Source organism: Akebia trifoliata, chromosome 1, assembly GCF_017979445.1.
Source record: "Akebia trifoliata isolate Shusen 1 chromosome 1, ASM1797944v1, whole genome shotgun sequence".
In the NCBI taxonomy this organism is placed as follows: Eukaryota; Viridiplantae; Streptophyta; class Magnoliopsida; order Ranunculales; family Lardizabalaceae; genus Akebia; species Akebia trifoliata.
The window spans coordinates 30838827-30861867 of NC_141375.1; the positions used below are offsets into that span (position 1 = coordinate 30838827).

General features: G+C 35.3%; 3 protein-coding genes across 8 annotated transcripts; 1 reads left to right on the forward strand and 2 right to left on the reverse strand.

Annotated features, from left to right (window-relative positions):
- Positions 1 to 2649: 2649 nt before the first annotated feature.
- Positions 2650 to 3351, reverse strand: LOC147411694 (NADH-ubiquinone oxidoreductase). Its single transcript, XM_086451232.1, has 2 exons — positions 3138 to 3351; positions 2650 to 3050 (listed from the first exon to the last, which is right to left on the reverse strand). Exons 1-2 carry the CDS (start codon positions 3289 to 3291, stop codon positions 2902 to 2904), a joined length of 303 nt encoding a protein of 100 aa, XP_086307358.1. The 5' UTR covers positions 3292 to 3351; the 3' UTR covers positions 2650 to 2901.
- A 3859-nt stretch (positions 3352 to 7210) lies between these two features.
- LOC147411695 (Mitochondrial transcription termination factor family protein) lies at positions 7211 to 11705 on the forward strand. Of its 2 annotated transcripts, XM_086451255.1 has the most exons (7): positions 7211 to 7596; positions 8849 to 8927; positions 9008 to 9198; positions 9304 to 10002; positions 10594 to 11047; positions 11147 to 11304; positions 11499 to 11705. In XM_086451255.1, exons 1-5 carry the CDS (start codon positions 7321 to 7323, stop codon positions 10909 to 10911), a joined length of 1563 nt encoding a protein of 520 aa, XP_086307381.1. In that variant the 5' UTR covers positions 7211 to 7320; the 3' UTR covers positions 10912 to 11047; positions 11147 to 11304; positions 11499 to 11705. The 2 variants fall into 2 exon arrangements, with proteins under 2 accessions (XP_086307381.1, XP_086307369.1); XM_086451243.1 differs by having other exon boundaries at positions 11147 to 11705.
- Positions 11706 to 14736: 3031 nt separating this feature from the next.
- LOC147411696 (CCCH-type zinc fingerfamily protein with RNA-binding domain-containing protein) lies at positions 14737 to 19822 on the reverse strand. 5 transcript variants are annotated; one of them, XM_086451283.1, is made up of 8 exons: positions 19563 to 19822; positions 17393 to 18368; positions 17119 to 17286; positions 16853 to 17032; positions 16257 to 16333; positions 15692 to 15862; positions 15465 to 15591; positions 14737 to 15178 (listed from the first exon to the last, which is right to left on the reverse strand). In XM_086451283.1, exons 2-8 carry the CDS (start codon positions 18352 to 18354, stop codon positions 15106 to 15108), a joined length of 1758 nt encoding a protein of 585 aa, XP_086307409.1. In that variant the 5' UTR covers positions 18355 to 18368; positions 19563 to 19822; the 3' UTR covers positions 14737 to 15105. The 5 variants fall into 5 exon arrangements, with proteins under 5 accessions (XP_086307409.1, XP_086307416.1, XP_086307393.1 ...); XM_086451290.1 differs by having other exon boundaries at positions 15465 to 15582; positions 17119 to 17292; XM_086451267.1 differs by having other exon boundaries at positions 17119 to 17292.
- Between the last annotated feature and the right edge of the window lie 3219 nt (positions 19823 to 23041).

The window sequence follows — 23041 nt, forward strand, 5'->3', positions numbered from 1 at the left end:
TTAAAAGGGTGCAGGCAGAAAGTGATCAAGACTGTCATTCCAAACTCTCTTATCCAATTCCTTCCTTGAGTCCTCCTCCACTACCTTTGGGCTTCCCGTCCTCCCACAAAATCCAAATATCCCAACTACAAAAACAAAAAATATTTATTGATTCACTCTCGCCTTAGAATCCATGACAGCGCTCCTTTTTCAAGCTAACGTAAAAAAAGCTTGAAAAGGGTTCAAAACACAAATATTGTCACACACTAACATCATCCAAAAATTTGACTGTATCACTTCTCCAACATATAATGACCAACCCTAATCTTTCAAGAACATTGCATATACCTTCCACAACCCAAAATATTTTTCCCAACAAATATCCTTAGGTTTGATCCCTTACTTTACTCAAACTTATGAATGACTTTGCCCCATGAGGCTTCCTCTCAAACCAAAAGGTACATTTGTTTCTCTAAATTTTTAACTCCAACCTCATCTTTGTAGGGTAAGCACACCACTTTTCCACCCCACAAATGGTCAACTTATAAAAAACGCAACTCACCAATTTGTTTTCCACAAAGACAATGGATATATGAAAAATAAACAGAAGACTATAGAGCATTCTATATGAGAATAATTCAACCTCCAAAAGAAATATATGCGTCTACCAAGAAAAAAACTTCTCAAATCTTAATCAACCATGTCCTAGATCCCCTTTGGCGGCAAGTTTGTGCCTAAATAACAGAAGGACAACGTGGTAGGTAAGAATTTTTCTAATAAAACACTTGAATATGACGGTTACTCCAGTCCACTCAAGTATCAATCATCGAGATTTTGTAAAGATCAATACTTAAACCAAAGCCAACAACCTTTACACCTTAGAATCCTCCGTCACTGAAGTCTTGCAATAAAGAAGTGTGCCATTAACATCTCATCAATTAGAGATATCAATGTTCTATGTCCCTAAAAAGTTTCAAGTTTGATGAATACAAATAAAAATAGGAATAAAAACATACATAAAAGTATAAAACTCAAATTCAACCAGAGATTGGGAAGTTAGTTAGACCAAGGTAGTAACTTATTACTAATAAACTCATTGATTATTCAACTTGGTTAAATTTTAATTTTACTAATAGTGCTCAATTTCATCAAAGCCAGCTTAATGAATTCAGCCAAGTTGATATCCTTGCGATTGCTGCTTCGCTCATTCCAATAATTTTATAGGTATAAATTTTACTAATAAGATTTGAAGAAAGAAACAACAAAGAGGTTGAGCAAACCTGCCCACTTTTAAAAGGAAAAAAGAAAATAAAAGGAAAAATCAAAAGAAAATATAAGTCAGCCCTCACTCTCATGACCTTCCATACAGTCCCCATCTATACAAAACAAAAATGAAAAAAATCCTTGTACTCCTTAAGCTCTTTAGACCAATAGAGCATGAATCCTAGGATATTAATAGTGACCTTCTTAAATTGTGTTCTTTTCCTTCAAATACACAGTTGTTCCTGTCCTTCCAAATGTCCCAACACAAAGCAAAAAAAGGATCAAACTCCATAAAACCCTTCCTTTAGATTTAAGACTTTGGAATAAGGATGATATTGACCTACGGAAGTACCAAAGCATGACAATCTAATACCTAGATAGACATGGAAGGACAAGGTTCTAGAATTCTAACCAAATAGGTTCAGTTTTGCCGTTAGTTATCAAAAAACGCTTAGAAGTGGCTCTATGTCGGAAGCAGTAGCGTCCCCAAAATTAGAAATTGAACGACAGCGGGATTCCATAGTGGAAGCGACATGCTAGGTAGAAGCTTCCTGCTACTAGAAGTCAGACTAATTTGGTTTTAGCACGATGCCACAATTTACAGAAGGTCGCGTAATGTCAATAAAAATGAGGTAGAAGTTTGACCAACTAAGTACCCACCACTCATTTGCTTTCACTGAGGACAGTATTTTTTTATTTATTTTTTTGATAACTAAAATTTTATTGAAAAGGGGACAAGAAGTCCAAAAAAGAGAGAACACGATGCAAGAAAACAAAACAGAGAAAAAAAGCAACCACCACAAAAAGCCAAACGAAATCATCCATTACAGATCAACTTCCATCTAAACAGAAAATCCTCAAACTGAAACCCCCAGAACTCTCTAAACTGTTTGCACTAGTAGAACAACAAGCCCACAATACTAGATAGTATGCTCATTTCCTTTAAAAAATGTGCCCATTCCCTTCTTACATTAAACCTCAACAGATAGCCGGATGAACGTAATTCCAAAGAATCCTCTCCTTGACAACAAAGTCTACGGACCACAACAATTGAGTAAGACAAGAACTGACCGAGGAGCACACCGAGAGATATCCAGCAAAGACAAGAAATGAGACCAGACTTGATTAGCTACTCTACAATGGCAGGTGAAAGAACGGGAATTTGGAACTGTGAATGGCATGCGCACAAGAACTGACTGAGGACAGGATTTGGAAAGCGATTTCTTAATGAGATACCAGTACATGTCCTTCTATCATATAATATAATCATTCTGAATGAAAAACACTACAACCAAGGAAATCAAATCTGAGCCCCAACACAAGTGTATGGTTAGACATTGACTTCTAATCCACTATCATAGTAATCTTTATGAGTATATGAGATAACACAAACCCACGCGTAGCTATTAAGCATTAAGTTCCCCAATTCAAGAATTGGTAACAAATCTGATATAGAAATCTCTAACTCGGTGCAACAAAGTCAACATCTCATACAATAAATTGCTTGCAAGCATGAAATCTTTAATCCCAACAAACCAACAGAACAATCTGATTATTAAGATCACATTAGCGTCAAACGAAGTGAGAAAAAAACTCAAATTGTTCTTCGTTTGTTTCTTCAAATCTAAACCTAAAGATAAGAAAGGAAATTAAACAATCCTACTTCTTGAATCGAGCTACCTCTTCGTCGTTAGGGAAGAACCCCATGAGCCTTCCAGCGGAGTTCTGATACGCGTACATGAAGCCTCCCATGAGCCCGATCAGACCTCCAGTCACCATCGATGGACCTCTAATGTTAGGCTTTATTCCTGCAAAAATTGATCTAACAAATTTTAAAACCTAGATCGATCGAATTATCACTCAAAAATAAAGAGAGATAGAGAGGATAAGAGAACCAGAGAGGTATCCAACAGTGACGGAGATGCCAACAATGGTGGTGAAACGAAGGTAGTCGAGTGTGTTGAAGTTGCCAACTGTCTTCGTGAAGGGAGGGTTTCGATCTACGACTGGGTACTCGGGCTGCGTGGACGCTGTGATGTCTGTGTTCATCTTTTCTCTTCTCTTCTCTCTCTCTCTCTCTCTCTCTCTCTGTTATCGCCTCTGTATCACACTCTGCCCTTCTTCAACACCAATAATACGAGGGGTGTTAATGGGCCGGATTATAAACGGGCCTAGAGTAACCCAGTCGAAAATGATATGGATTCCATGCTAAGCCCAAACCATTGCAAGGCGGACCAAGCTGATCCATATGGAAAAGTCTATAAGGCCTTTTGAAGGACGAAGCCTATCCTTTTTGTTGTAGTTCAGTCCATCTTTTAAAGCTCCGAATTTAGTGGGATTGGCCCCTTTGAGTAGATCTGAATTAAAAAAATGGGTTGAATATGGTTTGATGTCCCTTGATCTTAGTCACATTTCAGGTTGAATACGAAGTCATCTTTATTTCCGCCTATATCCAAATGATATATTGCTTTGCAAATTGTACATCTAAGTTTTTCAAAATATCATTTCTACTACTTTAATATAACATCAATCCTTACAAAATAAAAGGTTTATAATGATACAATATAATAGTACGACAATTAACAAAGAAGTATAGTAGAAAAAATGTTGAACGGTCCGAAATTATCAAACCTGACTTGACTTGAATCAAACAATCTGGACAGGTTGGATTTGGATTCGGGTCTGGATTAAATGAAAATAAAATGATTCGAATATGTTTTTATCTAGTAGGATCCAAGTCATTCGGATTTGAAGTAACTCTTTGCCACGTTATCCGTCTTGACCACGAATCGTGACCCACCTCCATGTTCTCAAGCAATGCACTATTGTTGTCATCTCCTTCTCTTGGACCGTGCCTCTCAGTCTTATTTGGCTTTCAATTCTCATATGCGATGGCTTGTACTAGTACATCGCCAATGGCATAGTTTGACACATCCGTGTGTACTTCAAATGGTTTAGTGTGATCTAGCAACTGCAATACAAGGTTATCAATCATTGCCTACTTTAGGTCATCAAAAGCTCAATTGTCTGGGGGAGACTAAAGAATTAATCACTAGCTCCTTCTCTTGCACATCCTCACTCATCAACTATTATCATGACCTCCTCTCTCATCTCTAAGGGGCAAGGCTCACCGAGATGAGAAAAGGCTAGCTGTCTAGATACAGAGGCGGAGACTAACTTTCGAGCTTTCTACTCCCGTCTAAGAACAAGGGGTTTCTTTCAATTGATCCATATGGATATACTCAGATCCAACCCGAATCCGACCTATTTTAACCGCTAAGAATAATAAGAAAGCAGGGACTCATTTCCTTCTTATTATATTCTCTCTTTAAATATTCTATTACATATTTTCTCTAAACTAGTGCCTCATTTGTTTAAGGAAAAAAAAAATTGCTTTGTTACTAACATCCATAGCATAAAATCAGTTTAATTGTCTCATTTTTTTGTTATGACCCCATTTTCCATGATATCATAGTATAATTCTAAAGCCCCTAAGTTTTGTAGTCATATATGTATCTCATTAGTTCTTATGAGTGGGTGCTATAACACTCTTCTTTGTTAATAAAAAAAAACATCTTATTTATCATAAATGAGTTGGGATCCGTTGACTCCTAAGAATGACTCATGAAAAAAACACACGATCTCAACTCTTTAAACACAAAATCTAATGGTTGAGATTTATGAGTATCTTGAAAATATAAATCTCGGAGATACTTATCCCGATGATAAATCTCAATCATTGGATTTTGCATTTAAAGGATTGGGATCATGTGTTTTTTCATGAGTCATTATTAGGAGTCAAGGGATCTTGACCCTATCAAAATATTATTGAATTTTTTCATGAGTCATTCTTAAGAGTCAAGGAATCTTGACCCTATCAAAATATTATTGAATAACTTAACTAACCAAAAAATTTGACCCACAAATATACTATTAAACACTATAATCAATAGTTAGTGATTTCTAACTAAAAGAAATGAGCAATTCACATCATTGGCTTTGCACCCCGCCTTTGGGCCTTCACGAAGCCTGTTAGGTTGATCAAATTTGACAACTTATGTCTCATGGTGTGAGTCAAGCATTTGAGGCTTGATAAAGAGCCCATTTGAAAAGGATCAATCTTATAACACAACATGATTAAGACATCGATTGCAAGAGGTCCAAGAGACCGAACCCTATTTCTATGACTCATGATCTAATATGGCATCCCGTTCCTATAAAATAGTAAAGGTGCCTACATGGCATGCTTCAGTTGGAGTTTAAATCACCTTGGACTCTTAATTAAGCCGTGCACACAGCCCAATGAGTATGTTCTCCAATCCAAACATGCCACATAGACACCTTCCTATGTAAGGAAAGGGACATCGTAGTGGATCTCAACTCTATTTCTATAGGAGTTGGGCATCTCTTTGAGTTGAGCTTTAGTTCCAAATGTCATAAATGGTGTGTCTTACGAAAATGAGGCATCCATGCCAACAATAGAAAGATCGCTTCATCAAGTGCATCAAGAGGCTGTCATGGCAAAATGGAGATGGACGAAACTTTCTTATTGAAGTATCTTAGAAGGCTATTGGGAAGCAAACTCTTTTGCCATCACCATTCAAGTTAGGGATGCGTAGAATAGTGGTGAGTACAAACTTTTTTTTTTTTTTTTTTGTTACTTATCGTGAGTATCCGCACCCTTCGGGTGAGACTAATCCCACTGTCACACGCATCGCCCCCTCGAAAAGTCTTACGTGCAATTTATCGAGTCGAGAGTCAAACGAACCTAGAGGGTGGCCTTAAAGAATTCATTATTTCATGCGGTTTCAAAGACTTGACCTACTCTTATTGAGGAACGTATCAAGGCTCGGCTTGTCACTGGGCCAATTCCTTGAGGTTATGATGAGTACAAACTATTGGTATGCTATTCAACAAAAAGATCTTTTTTTTGCCCAATGATGAGGTTACTTGATCCTAGGCAAATCTATCAATTCCCGATGGTCGACATTGTTTAAACTGTAATTGTCAAAAGGTTTGAAAATCTAACCAAGAAAATGATAGCTCTGTATATTCATTGTCATGGTTCGATCCTTCCCAGCAAAACATGACTTGTTCAAATTATGATCATTTGTACACGAGAAAGAGGGTCCACCCTCAAAGCCTAAATATTCCTAGGTAACTAGAATTTGATCCAATTGTTCTTTGATTGGGTTTAGATCCAAATGATGCATTTTTTTAGAGATCCAACCTGTATTGAATTAGATGTAGATCAGATTTAATTCTTTTTTACGTGGTTTTACTTGAGCCACCCTGACTCAATCGGGTTCAGATCCATTGAAAGTGAACTTTTATTAACACACCAATCTATATCTAGATAAGCGATTAATTTCATAAGGATTGGTCTATTGTAAATAAAAATACTAGGAATCGTTTTCCTGGGCGTGGAGGATCAAACTTTGCTGGTTTGTGAAGCAGCGAATATTTTCTCTATAATGCAGAGATATTTTCGGTATTCTGTGTAGCTGTAAAACGGCCACGGACATCGTTGTTTAAAACCAGGGAATTTAATCATGCCCCTCCGCATTTAAGTGAACGTTTGAGATACCCTCTTTCTTTTCAATATGATAACATTCCTCCCTTGACTATGGTCTTGTTTGACAGACGAATGGAAAATAATCAAAATAGCCTCATCTTCAACAAAACAGTCGATTTTTGGCTATAAGATCACCACTTGTTCTCCATTTCATTTGATTCTGTCTTATAAATTAATAATAAATAATTAAATACTAAAAATTACTTTACCAAATAAATCAACGAAGTTGTTGTTGAAGTCATTTTCTTTTGATCTCTCGTAGAAGACTGTAATCAAGGAGCGTGAGATCATTTTGAAAACAAAGGAAGGGTATCTCAAATATTTACCAAAATCTGTAGGGGTATATCTAAATCACCTAAAAAACAAGGTTTACTGATTTCAGTTTAACTCGAAACAATGAACACAGCTTATCAGCAATGAAGTCAAGTAGCGAAAGCGAGAGAAGATAAAATTCTCATAGAGAGAGATATTCTAATTAGGGTTTTGGGATATTCTCTTCTTCAATGGCGGTTATCTGTCTCTACTTGTTCAACTCTTGCATTCTCTGCTCTTCTTCTCCTCACTTGTCTGCTCTGAAATTCTTTCCATCTCACTCTAATGGAGAACAAAGAAGAAGACGAAGAAGGATCAGTAGCTTTGTCGTACTCTCCACGCATTCAAACCCAAAAATTCTGAAATCCAATAGGAAGTCTCGGTACGGGCAAAGGCTCTCCACTTACGATAGTGATGAAGAAGAAGATAGCGAAGTTACTGATTTGGAGGATGATTCATTCTCCGATGTAAGTGTTTCGTTTTGTAATTGTTTTTTGTTTTTGAGTTTGAGTTTGAGTTCAGATTCGTTTAGTCTTTAATTTGCTATGGATTTTGTGTTGTGGGCGTGGTGAATTTTAGTTAGTGAGATTCATGAATTTATGAATTTTGAGATGAAATCTCTTCTATTTATTTATTTATATGTTTTCTGGAGACATGTTGGGCAATCAAGAGACAAAATGCTAATAGAATGAGTTTACGGAAGACAAGGATGTTCAAATTGATGATTGGAAGGGTTAGGAAAGAATGGGAACACCGCATTTTGACGAATCTAATATGTCGGACCTTTTGGATTGCTTGCATTAGTTTTGGAGCTCAACAATCTCACTCTCGCACTATGCAAATGTACTAGTATTACGCCTTTTTTACATGTTTTTGTTTGAAAGGTTTTGTCGCAAAATAGGGCGGTGAACTAAGGGAAGTGATTGGGAGAAGCAAATGAAGAAAAACTCCCCACGCCCACATACACTCACATAGTGTCCTGCACAACACTTGGATAAAATTGAATTAGTGAAACATGATTCAACTCGCCTACCCTGAATTGTTTGGATAAGGTGTTATTAAATGATAACTAATGAAGTGGAATGTCTCTGTCTTTAGTTGAAGCAACATTTGAGCTATGTTCTCAATATGTGAGAGTTAGGATTGAGAGTTGGGGCTATGAGGCACTTTCATATCGGACGAAAAGGAGGAAAGTTAATGTGTCCAAGAAAGTTGGAACTTAATTGTTGTTTCTCATATCAAGTAGGGAAGTTTCTTGATGTAAAGGAGATGCATCGAAAATTTGTGGGCAAACATCTGTAGCTTATTATTACTTTTCTAAGTTAGCATACGTGATAAATGCACTCAGTCAGTTTATTTATATTCCCCAAGCCCCTTATCTTGTTGTTTAAATTAGATTCTTAAATATCTCTAAGAAATTTCCAAGAAAAGGAATCCAATATTCTCCAAGCAGCCTTTTCTTGGTTTTCATGTACTCATATGCAAGTTCTTTTTAAGATTGGTGATCCACATCATGATGTTGTAGCGGAAGTTGTTTTCCTTTGTGCATGTATTCACCCTGTTCTAGTGTGGCCACCTCAACCATACCCTTTTCTCAATAAATTCCTTTATTTATCCAAAGAAAATTCTTCATATTTAAAATGTCAGATGTAGGTATAGCACTTTTTTATTTTATTTTTTTCTAACCAATTTCTTTTTTATTGTGTTCTATCTTTTCAGGATGAATTTTCTGAAATGGAGGAGATTGAGGCTGATTCAAAGGGTTTTTATCAAGTGAAGGACACTAATAAAAAACAAGGTATTCTTTAAACACTGTTCTAACTTCTTAAGGGCTTGCAAGAAAGTACATAGAAATTAAATCTCCTGTTGTACATACAGGTGGCAGACAACAAAAAGGAGGCTGGGAACAAAGATCATTAGGAAATGGACAAAGTATGAAAATTACAGATAGCAGATTGGATGTAAAACCTGTCAAGAACAACTTAGGGAAGAGAAGCTTAGGAGATGCTTATCATGCTTCGGACAGATTTCCGGGAATGGGTTCCATTGGTACAGATAGCAGAAGGAAGGTATTTTCTGGTACTCTTTCTCAATTTATATTATATCATGGGCTGTTAAATCTTATCTTGAATAACAAGAGATGATACCTAAGAGCTTCATTTATTTCTATTCAGTTGAAGACGAAGACTGGAAAATCTACAAAGAGCAGATTCCATTTACTATCAGAAGAATTAGATTTGGATGAGAAATGGTTCCCACTTCTTGATTACCTTGGCACATTTGGACTTAAGGAATCACACTTTATCCAAATCTATGAGAGACACATGCCTTCTCTTCAGATAAATGTGGCTTCAGCGCAGGAAAGGTTGGAATTCTTATTGAGTGTTGGTGTTAAACATAGAGACATAAGGAAGATACTTCTGAGGCAACCACAGATTCTAGAGTATACTGTGGAAAACAATCTGAAGTCCCACATTGCATTTTTGGCTAGTTTGGGTATCCCAGATTCCAGAATAGGTCATATAATTACTGCTGCTCCATCCCTATTCTCTTATAGTGTCGAGCAATCTCTAAAACCCACAGTCAGGTATTTGGTTGAAGAGGTTGGTATCAAAAGTAATGATTTGAGCAAAGTAGTGCAGCTGAGCCCTCAAATTCTAGTTCAGCGGATTGACAACTCATGGAGCACTCGCTTTGGCTTTCTTTCCAGAGAACTGGGGGCGCCCAGAGATAACATAGTGAAGATGGTTAGGAAACATCCACAGCTACTTCATTACAGCATCGAGGATGGAATATTACCAAGGATAAACTTTTTGAGGAGTATTGGCATGCGTAATTCTGATATCTTGAAAGTGTTAACAAGCATTACACAGGTCATAAATTGCATATTTTTCATATTAATTAAATTTTGAGATTGTAACGTAGGCCTTACGGTTGGCATTGCTTGTGTTTGTGTTAAAGATAGCAATTCACTAGCACTCTACATACTTTCATTCTATGTTACACAGACACCACACTTTCATAATTTTTGTATTATCAAACACCTTTCAACTCACATCCTAACACATTAGGTAGTTTCATCCTTTATTCTTTATAGAAAATGGGGCTTATAAAAGAGGTTTCAAGTACTCCTTCCACCATTCTGTTACTAGGAATCTGAATCTACTTTTATTAAGTTACGGTTCGAAGAAATGTTTGCTTTTGCTTTTCATACATTTAGTTTTATTCAGAAAAATAGTTAAATATAGCTACATTATGATATTGTAACTTGTGTTCTAATGTGTCATTGTATCATACGATACACCTCTTACCCATGTCGGACACCAACACACTTGTCCATTACCCTGTTATGTACATCTGCTTCTTTATATTTAATAATCTCACAAAAGAAAAGAGTTTAAAATCACTCAGATTTTCCCTTGCCAAAAATGTTTTAACAATGGACTTCTTAACTATGTTTACAGGTACTCTCTCTATCATTGGAGGACAATCTAAAGCCCAAGTATTTGTACTTGGTAAATGAACTTCGGAATGAGGTTCAATCCTTGACCAAATATCCCACATACTTGAGCTTGTCTTTAGATCAGAGAATTCGGCCTCGTCACAAGTTCTTAGTTTCCCTAAAGAAAGCTCCAAAGGGGCCATTCCCTCTCAGTTCATTTGTTCCAACTGATGAATGCTTTTGTCAGAATTGGGCTGGAACTAGTTTGGATAAGTATCTGGCATTTAGACAAAGTCTACTGCTCAAGGAGTTTGCAAAGAAGTATGAAAGAAAACAATAGCAGGTTCACCGTGCCTTCGAGTTAGTATTGACTCTACAAACACATGTTTTTGGAAGGTGAGGGGGCTTCCAGCAGCTTCTTCAACGTTTAACATTATTTTGCAAATTTGGTCAGGAAAATCTTTGCTGTAGACAGAGTAAGTTAATTGTTTCCTGGATCTTGTAGTCTGAGTTATTTGGTTCTTAATTTAGAATTATGGTCTCTAACATGGTAATCGGTACCAAAATATGTGCAGAAGCAGTACCAGTTTTTATATTTGGGTCTACTTATTATTGTCTTGGTGAGGCGTGTAGAGGCTGCTTATTCTTCATTAGCTAACTGTTGGTGATTGAGAAGTCCAAATGATAGCAATTCCAGTTTTCTACATTCAAGTTTTGCTCTCTATCTCATAAGGTACACCTTATGAGTCTTATGTTAGGGGAGGGGGGTGGCTTATGTCCATCCGAACAGATAATTGCACATATGCTATCTCTCATTAAAACCCGTCATTAATGATCTAACAAATGGGTACCCAAGATTTCCAGATTATTTTTTTTGTTGGGTCATAACCGTATGCTTTGTAAGTTTTACATGACTGACTGTTTCAGGCTTCTACAGTGGCTGGAACTATTTGCGAGGCCATCTTTAAAGGTTTTCAACACAGCAAGTTGTATTTTGCAATTTTCCCTGGTTGAGGGGTATTTTTAAGCGGATTTATTATGTTTTGGTCACATTATTAGACATGCACTTTACTACCTGTATTTCCTCAAGAATTGTAAGTGAGATGGATGTTGAGCTCGTAAATTTTTGATAAATTGTACTTCCCATTACAATTTACTTACTACACAGAAGTTTCATAAACTGCTATTGTATGTGTAAAGATAGAGTTGAGAAAAAAATGGTTCGGCAAGTTAAAACTGGCACATAGTCAGATAGCATAGAAAAACCTTTTATTTATGGTAGCACACGCACACGCGCAAGCGCACACACCCTTTTAGATACATTTTTATACCTATTGGTGATACTAAGTAGCAATCAAAATTTTATATACCTTTTTCATGATATTTTGCATGGATCAGATACATCATAGCCAATTCCTCAGAAGAAATTGCGGGTGTGTAAAGAAATCCGTAGAAAAACAGAAGATGTATAGAACCTTTCAACGAGATTATGCAGTTTCAAATCTCTCAAAATGAAATAGGTTCCAAACATTTATATGTATGTAATGCCAGTGATCATCATCAAGATCAGCCAATCATTGTAGCACCTTTTGGATTGAATTTAGCACAAAATATGTTCAAAGGCAGATGATTCTAATCCAGATCAGTGAATATTTACATGACTTTTATCCATAATTTTCTCCAACTGACCAAAAGGAGGCAATCGATTAGGTGTTCGACATCTCCTGGACAGTTTATATTGACATAACATTGAAAGTCATTATTGTCCTTGATAATGCTCGTGATCTAAAGCTACTTTTTAATCAATAAAAGATTCTTGAGTGACTTCCATTTGTAAAGGAGATGGGTGTTTGGTTATTATAATTTATCTTTCTCTTTGATTCGACTGTCTTATGGAATTGAAAGTGGTGGCTCTTTTTCCTCTCATTCTGAAAAATATCTGAAAAGTTTCAGCTAAATATATTTAAACTAGGTTTAACATTTTAAAAGTCCACAAGATCAGAGGGAAATTACTGATCAAATTTACTAAGTGGAACCTATTTTATTAGAAGGTGGCGCACAGTCAATTTGGTACCTAAGTTTGATCATTTTGACAATTATAGAAAGAGGAATTGTTGTCAGTCACTAATGAAACTGAAAATACTACACCAAAGGTCTTCTCATATATACTGTAATTTATTCTATGACGTATTGTTGTATATGTTTATTCATATATTATATGATGGAAGATAATATTCAAAGTTGGCTACTTTCTTAGAGTACAATTTGTTATAATTATCATATATTTATAAGACAGGTACATTTCTAAATTGAAAAATACTCAGATGCCTCATAATTGATTGGTTCTACTAGGACCTACCACAGCTTCAACCCTGATTTCAAATCATCTTTATGTGGTTCCCTCGAGAATTTACAGCCATGGAAGCATTTGAGCTGGATGACTTCAGCCTGAGAGTTGTATTCTCTGGAAATATTATTTCTAAGCTTTGGAAACACTTCTTTAGATTGGTGAGCAACACAAGAAGCCTTAAAAAAAAAAAAAAAAAAACCCATAAACTTGATAGTTGTGATCCATCTACAAAAGAAAGAGATACGGAATGAGACAAGGCTAAACAATGATGCTTGTCTTGTTCTATGTACTTCAAAACAATTCCAATACATAATTGGTATTCATTTATTATTTATTTTGTGGCTTAAATTGCAGGTTGAATGATTTCGAGTATCGGCCAGATTTGGCTTCATCTTGATATCACATATAAACAACCGCGTCGGCTGATGTTGCTTGTCAAGTGGGCCCTTCATGTGTTATGGTCTCTATCTATCATGATTTTAATCGTTTATGACATTTTCCACTGAAACGTATTCTACAGTATGATGTTTGGCCGGTCGCCCATCCCACCATTTTTGTAGTTTGGTGTTTCGTCTTATCAGAGTTCTTGTATGAAACAAAGTTGGGAAGCTCAGTGGGCCATGGTATGTCTTGGTTGATTATGGAGCTACCAGTCTACATGTTTCTAAACCGAGTCAGATCTTTCTAGTCGATCGGTTCAAAGAGTCTTCCAAGTTTGGCGTAATTTGTAGTTAGTTTTCCTTCCTCTAACCCCTTTGATGGTTCATTCTGTGTCGGCTTTCACTTTGGTATCCTTCTTTTTGAACTCCCGAATAAATTTTTTTTTTTAGTGGTTCTAATACTAGGTATTATACAATTCAATATGAATCTAATCAAGTACACTAAAGTATTAGTGGTGTTAGTTAATGGCACAAATAGACTGATTGGTTGAAATAATCACACTGATGGGTTGTGGGGTCCTCTTCACTAACGACCGAGTCAGAGGTTAAAAATAGTTTAGTTGGTACAGTTGAATACTTAATATTAAATTGACTCAAAACTGTTGACTTCATCGGCCTAACAAATAGTCATTAATGAGAAGCTTTGGAAGGGAAAAACAAAAAGAGAGACAGCATTCAAACGTTGCTGAATTAAAAAGAAGTGCCATAGCTCCCTTGTTCTTGTTCTTGTCCAAGTTTATATCTTCAATGTCTCTGTCCCCCTTCTTGTTAGCAATCTCATGTGAGTTCCTAAAATTCTCAACTCCATTCAACTTAAAAGTTAAAACAACTGCTTGTAACAGTCCGATTTTCTTTTTTACTTTTTGGCATAATAATGACAATCACCAATCAATATTGTTCTTTGGTTGGGATGAACCTTTTGGTGGGACCAAGTCAAAATTAGGATGGCACAGCAGATTGGGCTGTGCCACAAGATCTCATCCATTAAAACCTTATATGCCAAGTTGATGTGAAACCTCTCATATATTCCATCAAAGTGGCCCCACCAATAGAAAAGTCTCACCAAATCAATATAAACAACAAACATCAACCTCACCAAATGATTCCCTCTTTGTGGCAAGGAAGGGGGAGACCACCAATCAAACACAAGAAATACCACAAATTCAATGAGATAATCACAACCATCTGATCAATCCAACCTTATCAAATCATGCATACAAGTGACCCCACCAAAAGGTTTGAGAAATCTAAAAATAACTCATGGATTCACTTGATGCCAGTAGCCTTTTTTTGGTTCAAGTAAAGATTATTTTAATCTGTTTTCCAGTATTACAGAGATTCCTACACTTTTTTTTCATCTATGAAACCCTGCATATTTGTAGTTTTTTTTTTTTTCCTTCCACTAAGGCAGACTATATTACATTATCTTCTAAAGATCAACAGACCCCTTGACTGCTTTTGTGATGATTACATTTAAAAAAAGGTGTAGAAACTTGTTACTTGTAAGCTTGCTTTTATGTATCATTCATTCTTCTTTGCAACTTCCCTCTTTGACACCAAATAGTAGGGAGAATATGCTTCTGATGTTTCTTCTTCAGTTGGTATGAACTCGTAGGAAGCTTGATTGATCGTGACGAGTCGGAAAAGAAAATAAAAAAGGAAAAAAGAACGGCTGTATCGAACCCAAGAAATAGATATGGAATTCCGTACTCTTTTTGACTCTATAATTCTTCTGTTTCTGAATCTATGTGACTGTGGAAATGCTGTTTGTTATTGGAGATGCAAATGGGCTCTCTGGAAGATTAAGTCCTTGGTTGCTGCAGAAATCAGAATAACAAGAAAAACCCATTGTTAAAAATAAACTAAACGTGATATGGGATACAATGTTCAACAATATTAACTGGTTATGGTGCCTCTGATGCAAGCAAACAATGAGGGTGACATTTTAAAAACAATATTTTGTAAAAGTAAAATTTATATCAAACCCATCATTAGATTTTTATCCAGCCAATTAGATTACAAATGAAAACACTATTTACGGCATCATTTCGAAAAACATGATATGGCACACAGTTCACGGTTTCCATTTTGTCAAGAATTTACCTCTCTTGATCATTGTAATTGTTGCTTGTATGCCTCGCTTTGTCATCACTCGTGGAACCATTATTAAGAACATCAAGAAGATAGTTGTATCGGTCTGCTGATGGGAACTCATTTTGATCTGCTTGGGCTTCAACATAGAGTAAGAAAGATTCGATCAGTTTTGATACCAGACCTAAAATAGCTGGAAATTCAAAATATTTTGTTTTTTAAGTAGATTGATACTAGACCTTCCGAGAGCTTCAAGTCATCCATGGAATAACCAAAATACGGTCGGTGGGCCAGTGGCTTGGATGCGAACTGCATATCTGATAAACGCCTCCTCTCAAGTTCAATAGCGATCTCATGATCGTCCACAAAATGCTTCCTCAGTAACCTGGAGTTGTCGTAGACTCTAGGCACTGTAGAAAAGTAGATATCAGAAACCATAATCCTTTAATAATAAGTTATTAAAGGTAATAGTCGGGTGGACCTATAAAACTAATTTACAATGCCAGCATGATCCACTAACGATTGATACCAAGACCTCATACAAAAAACTCAACCCAAAAGAGGATCCTTCACGTCCATAAATGTGAATTGTTTCCAAATCATACATCATATTTTCCAGAAGAATGGTACATATCAATCGTTAAGTTGATCAGTTTAATATCAATATACAAGATTTCCCAGGTGGAAAATGTCATATACTGCGACCTACATCTTGCTCGTGTGCCACATTTAGCGCAGTAACATCAGCATAATGAATGAAAAATGATAAGGTAATAACAGTAACTATCTGGTAATCCTACTCACTTGATTGGAGCTCATGATCCACCTCAAGAAAGTGGGGAGGGTAGTAAATTGGAGACTCCATTTTCTCCATATACTTCCTGCAATTATAAAATAAGTTTCAGAAACACAATTCCAACAACCGGATACAGAAGAGAAGAGAGGTAATGAAACAGAAAAAAAGAACTGAACTTGCATTAGAGATCGACTAATGAAATCAGGAGGGTAGACACTATTTTATCATTCTAGTCTTGAGGGTAATCTCCTGTCGCAATACTGAGCAAAATTAAGTTTGACAATCCTAAAATCGGGGCAGACTAACTTCTTGACCGATAAAGGTTCTTGCAAAGATGACATCAATAAGAATTGATCGAAAAATGATGTGGTTACCATCACCAAAAACACTCCTTTTTTTGTCTAGAAATACCATTAGAGGGCAACCATGAATGGTGCCTCCAGCTATTTTGCACGTAGACCATGTGTATAAGACACTACATTCTAGTTAAGCTCGTAACCTATTCTATGAAAATATGCCAACACAATTTATGATCCCCAAAAGGAAGAAAAGCAATTTTGATTTAGCACATAATTACTTTTATTTTCAAAACCAGTAATTTTACCTGTCGACAAGCCTCGACTTTTCTCTATAGGGTTTCACCAGAACACGGGCTCCGCAAACAAAATGGGGATTCCCCTTTGTTAAAATTGTCTTCACAGTCTCTGAATAAACAAAAGTTACGAACCCGAACATCCTTTTCTGCTGGCATGGAATCCTAACATCTTGAACAGGCCCAAAGCTCCTACAAACAATAAACAAAACATGAACAAGAAAATTCAAATGCTGAGAAACCTACAACATTCCTTAGCAACATTCACATATCCTCACGTAAAGTAGTTTGAAACATCATCCTCAGTGAAAGTGCTCTCAGCGGGAAAAGTTAGATATATCTGTCTAGACCCAGCAACGATTCCACCAGGATCACTCCTCTCACTCCTGTACTCCATATATCTTGGAGCATCTTCAGCCAAAACTACGGAATGCTGCCCATGAGGTCTGTAACTTAAACAAGAAAAAAATAAAAAATAATAAAGCCAACCATTAGCCTCTTGTACATAGAATTTATTGAGACAACACCCGTGAAATATCAATGATTGCACACCTGTCTATAAGCCGAATACTGTTCTTCAATCGTGCAAGGAGCTTTGTCAGACTATAACCAGCCTTTCCATGTCTCTGACTCTCTGTTAGGTACCCTTCTGCCTGAAGAGTCCTACCATACTTCTCATAATACAACATCGGCAAGGACGCAATTGAGACAGGAAGCCCTCTTCTAGACTTCAAGAGCTCCGAGAGCTCCAACTCAAGCTTCTCGAGAGTCCCGGGCAAGAAGAAATGATCGTCGTTAGCAAGCTCACTTGCACTCGGGCTGAATATCTGAGAGAAGCCATCGGGAATTGGTTGACCATGGAAGTACCTACAGTTGTTTCCATGCTTACAGAAACCCTTGTTGAAGTAATGGCAAGCTTTCACAGGTAAATCAGGCAAGCTCGGAGATCTTCTACTAGTTCTTGCACTAAGACCGCCTAATGCGGCTTCTGGGTAGTAGTAGTTTCCGGAGAAATCAGGTCCCCCTGGGTTAGGAGATTCTACTTGATCATCTACGTTCAAGAACTGAGCTTGGTTGTGAAGGTGGTAGTCATCAGAGATTGACTCCGAATAGGCCGGAGGAATGTAATCCATGTTATGGATTGATTGCTGATCCAACGCCACTTGTGGGTCCCAGTAGGAAGCCGCCCCCACACGAAATGTCGAAGGTGAAGAAAACGGACGTGGTGAAACTGAGAAGGGGGTGTACTGAAGAGAAAGATCCGAAATGGGTGTCGGACTCATCAAAGTAGGTGGTGTTGGAGCTGAAACTGCGGGTTTTGAGGATAATCCAAGCTCAACCTTAGCTTTGTTAATAAGCAATTGAATTATGTTGTCAGGGCCAAAGGCCAACCGGATCATATCTCGCTCACTATGATCATGTAATAAAAGATACCCAGTAATCTTAGAAACATTTTCAGGTTCTAATTTTTGAATCCTATTGAAAACAACTCTTGTAGACTCTGAAAAATCCATTTCACATCTAATCCCTGCATATTCAAAGAAACCATGAAAAAACAAGGTTTTTTAGACATCAAATCCAAATAAAAAAATAAATAGAACAAAAATCTAACCATAAACAGTCATTATAGAGTTAAACAACTAACTATGAAGAAAATAGGGAATAAATTCCATTGTTTCAAACTTCCCAAGAAAAACTACAGATCTAGCAAAGTAAGAAGCATATATGATAGATTCACCAACAAAAATCCTAGATTATAAATATATTCACCAGCCAAACCAATAATAGAGAATTTGTTGGAGTTCAAAAACTTAAAAGAAAAGGACCCAAATCCTTGAACACCTTCTTTTTTTTCTTTTTTTTTAAGGAAAAAAAAAACATTTGCACTACCATTCTCTTCATTTTGTTTTCTCAATTCACACCATAACTACAGTCCTATAACTTACCTTTGAAAAAAGGCCAAAAACATTCATCAAAATACAAACTTAAATACCAGTCTAATAACCTGTAGCTTTACCTACCCAGGAAAACAAAACTGTAGCTTTTTAGCCTAAAGAAGAAAGATTGTAAGAGTGTCAAGGATGGTTAAAAAACCCTAGAAAAAGCTGGAAGAATTACCAGTTTCAGAACAGCATCAGCACCAAACACAGACATTGATTTCTCTAATTGGAACACAATAGGAATAATAAAGATTTTGAGTAAAAGTCCAGTTAATTGGCCCCTTTTTTTTTATAAATAAAATCTCTTTATTTCTTTTCTTCACCAAAAGACCAGTGCATCTGAAGGGAAAATTAAAAATACATACTTGTCTATACTCTATCACCAAAAACACTCCAAAATTTCCACAGAAATCAAATCAAAAGGAGTAAAACCAGATTTTTAACTATAGAGAACAAACACATATCCAAAAAATTAATTATTTTTTTATGGTTTGAGAGGAAGAAACCATCTCTAAAAAAAAAAAGATTTTTTTTCAAACAAATCAAGTAAAAAAGTAGTCTAAAAAACAAACTTTTACTCATTTTATTTTCTAATGGTTTCAGAAAAAAACCCATATCCAAATACTGGTTTTCTGAGACAAAAATACAAAAACTAAGCATAAAAAATCAAACTTTTATTCATTAAAGCAAAAAAAACCAAGACCAAAAAACATAAATTTACACTTGAATCCTTGTATAAAGTACCCTCTTATGAAACAAGAACAGATCTAAAAAATACCCACCCAGTATTACAAACTTCTTAGACGAAACAAAGTCAAGGAACTAAGCGCAGGCTTCAACTTCCACGATTATAGTTTCTCCTCTCTCGCTTTCTCTTTCTCGTTCTCGGTTTCTCTGTCTTCTATTTCTCTGTAGAGTTTATCTTCTTTTTTTCAATCTATATCTCTTTAAGCCTTCAATTCGATGGAAAAACGACATCACCATATCACAAGATGGGCTAGCTGTAAAGAGCGCCCTCTCTCTGTCTTTGAGTTCAAATCAGGAGATAAATATATATATATATAAATAATTAATTAATTAATCATTAAAAAAAAGAAATTATAATATTTTTTGTTTAAATGTTTTACTTTTATCCCACTTTTTTACTCTTTTCTCTCTCTCTCTCTCTCTCTCTCTCTCTCTCTCTCTCAATTTTATTTAAAATTTGAAGAAATCTTTTCTTGTTTGTCTAATTTACAGGTTGTATTTGTCGTTACAGAAATTTCCGGAAAATAAATGGAAATGTTCCTGAATTTCCGAATTCGATAACCACACTTGTCCTCTCAATGACCATAATACCCTTACTAAAATTTAAAATACCCACTTTATTTTAATTTGAAAAATAAAAGAAAAACTGTGGTTAGTGGGTTGCCCTAATTTTAGTTTTTTAATCAATAATTAGGTTAATTAAATTTCAAAATTAGGAGTTCACCAATGGACAAGATTTGTTGCATGTGTGATTGACACAACTTGTTTGTATAAGACAAATAGACACCATTTGATGTATTAACCATCACAAGATGACAAGGCCCAACTTGCATCTTTTGGGCCCACCAAATCATCCAATTTTCTTCTTCTTGAAATAGTATGGTAGGGTCCTTTGTACTGTTTGATTGGTTATTACTTTGTCTTATATCAACCCTCTGTAAGACGGCTAGATCTAGCTTTACAAATTTAAATTGTACGGATACATGGCTCAATCAAGGGAACAAAGTCTTTTTCTAACCTAATATGTTGCTCATGAATATGTAAATCATGTATTGGTCACACCAAATACTGCCATGTGGCATCTGATGATTTTATATAATAAAAATTTAGTCAGAGATAATTTTTTGGTGTAGAATTTTACAGCATTTTTTTTATGATTAAAATTAATAAAATACTTAAATAATGATTAGTAATCAGTTATCATTGTTCGGAAAATGTATTAATAACTTTAACAAACTATAAGATAAAATATACAGAGATAATTCCAGTGTATATAAAAAATGTCGATTATAAATCTAAGAATAATGATTTTCTGACGTGTCCCGTGACAAAAGATATATGGCTCTATAACGAAGGAGTAGGGAGTGTGTGTTTTAAGAGCAAGAGAAAGACAGACTTAAAAGAATTTAAATAAAAAAAAATGAAAATATATATGAACTCATTCTCAATAATAGAAGATTGTGTTCGTGTAACTGATCCTAAATCTTTGAAATAAGATTTAATTAATATATTGATCACCATATCATGTATAAAAGGTAATTTTTGGCTTGACGAACACACTGAATAGGTGTTACTGACCAACATTTTATATTTCCTTTAAAATATGGAAAATAAAGAAGGTCCACCAACATAATTTCTATAATTGGGGTCAACGTAAGGGCAATTTGGGTAATACGAGGTTTTTTTTATTAACAATGAGTGACCGGTTCAACCGGCAGAAAAAGAGGGCATTACCGTCAACAGACGACAGCAAGATCCCAGAGAGATTGATGGTTAAGAGATTAATATCCAATCCAAGATCCGATGAAAGAGGTACCTTTTGGTTCTCCTTTAGAACCGGGACTTTCGGTTAACTTAACTCCCCTCCCCCTTTTAAGGTTGACACTTGTTAATCCAACTATCCAAACAGACCTTTTTGGTTTTATTTTATTTTTTCTCATAAAATTAAATACCAAAATTTAAATAATCTATATTTAAATATTCGTTTACATTTTACATCACTATTACTATTTTTAATTTGAATTATTTAAAGACAAAAATGTCCCAATAATTAGGCTGAGGTGTGGATAATGATGATAAAGAGGAAAATTGTTACAAGTTAATGTACTTTGATCCATTTTCAATATCCCAATTATGGGCAACCTCCATGGTGGGCCATAATTCTACCTGAAGACTCTACAGATGGAAGGTTATCTCCAAAATGGGCCTCACTTTAAACCCACTAGATTATTGCTCTATTGTGTATATATTTGATTGGTGAAATTAAAATGAATATTTCATAAATAAATATCTCCATTGATTCCTTAAAATCTAAATCATAAATAATTTCCCACATAGATCACACCCAATAAATCAAAATTTATATAATCCTAATAATTGGATCTACCAATATTATCTTGTACATCAAAATATGAAAATAAAAGAAGTTATTTTTTTAATATATACTTATCAATGGTGTGTTATCGGAAAAATTCAAGAGAAAATCATTTATCTATGTTGGATTGACCATCATCAAATGCATTATGGCAAAGATTTGGGGTCAGTTGTTCGTGTTTTATAGCAAATTGAAAATCGAGTTTTGATGAAAATTTACTTGGAATATGATAGTGATCAATGGATGAAAGGGAAAGGACTTAAAATTTTCTAGCCGCCACAAAAGAAAATGATTTTTTGATTATAATTGGTAGATCACACTTTTCACGAATTAATTTCTTGACAATTAGGAATAAAACAAGGGAAAATCATGTTTTCCTATTAAAAAAATATATTTTCCACAATATTTTACAGCAACCAAACATGGAAGAAACATATAAGATTATTTGTTTTTAATTGGAAATTTTTGGGGTAAAAAGATGTTTCGACATACCCCTCCAAGTTTTGGTGAATGTTTGATGCACCCTTCTATACTCTAACTAATGGCATACCTATTGAATTCTCATTCTATTAAGACCAATAAAAAAAATGACTTAAATGCCCCATCTTCAACCTCTAGCGAAAATCCCTTATTTTAACTTTAAAATCTATCTTCTTCTACTTCACAAAAAATATCCTATTTAGTTCGTGAAATACGAAGGTTGATAAAGAGAAGGATAAAAAATTTTACCCTGAAATCGAATATGACTAGTTTTGTGGAGAAAAATATAGTGTATTTGATAGAGGTTGAAGATGAGGGTATTTTAGGTTTTTTTTTTTTTTGTTGTTAATCTCTTAATGAAGATTGAGGTCAAGGTTATGTCGAGTGATTGAAATTAGGGGGGAATCTCAAATATACACCAAAAGTAGAGGGTATATATAATAAATTCTCTAAAAAAAATTATAATTGTGGACCCCAATGTTTTAGATAAAGTTGAGAGGAGCATGATGAGATATTTATAATAAATTTGTAAATCAGTAAATGACAAACTGTAATATCTCACGATAAATTGAATTATTTATCATCTCGTACATTAATATGTACTTTAAGTCCTTCCATGTTTATAAACTTTTAAATTTTATTTATTTATAATCTATAAAT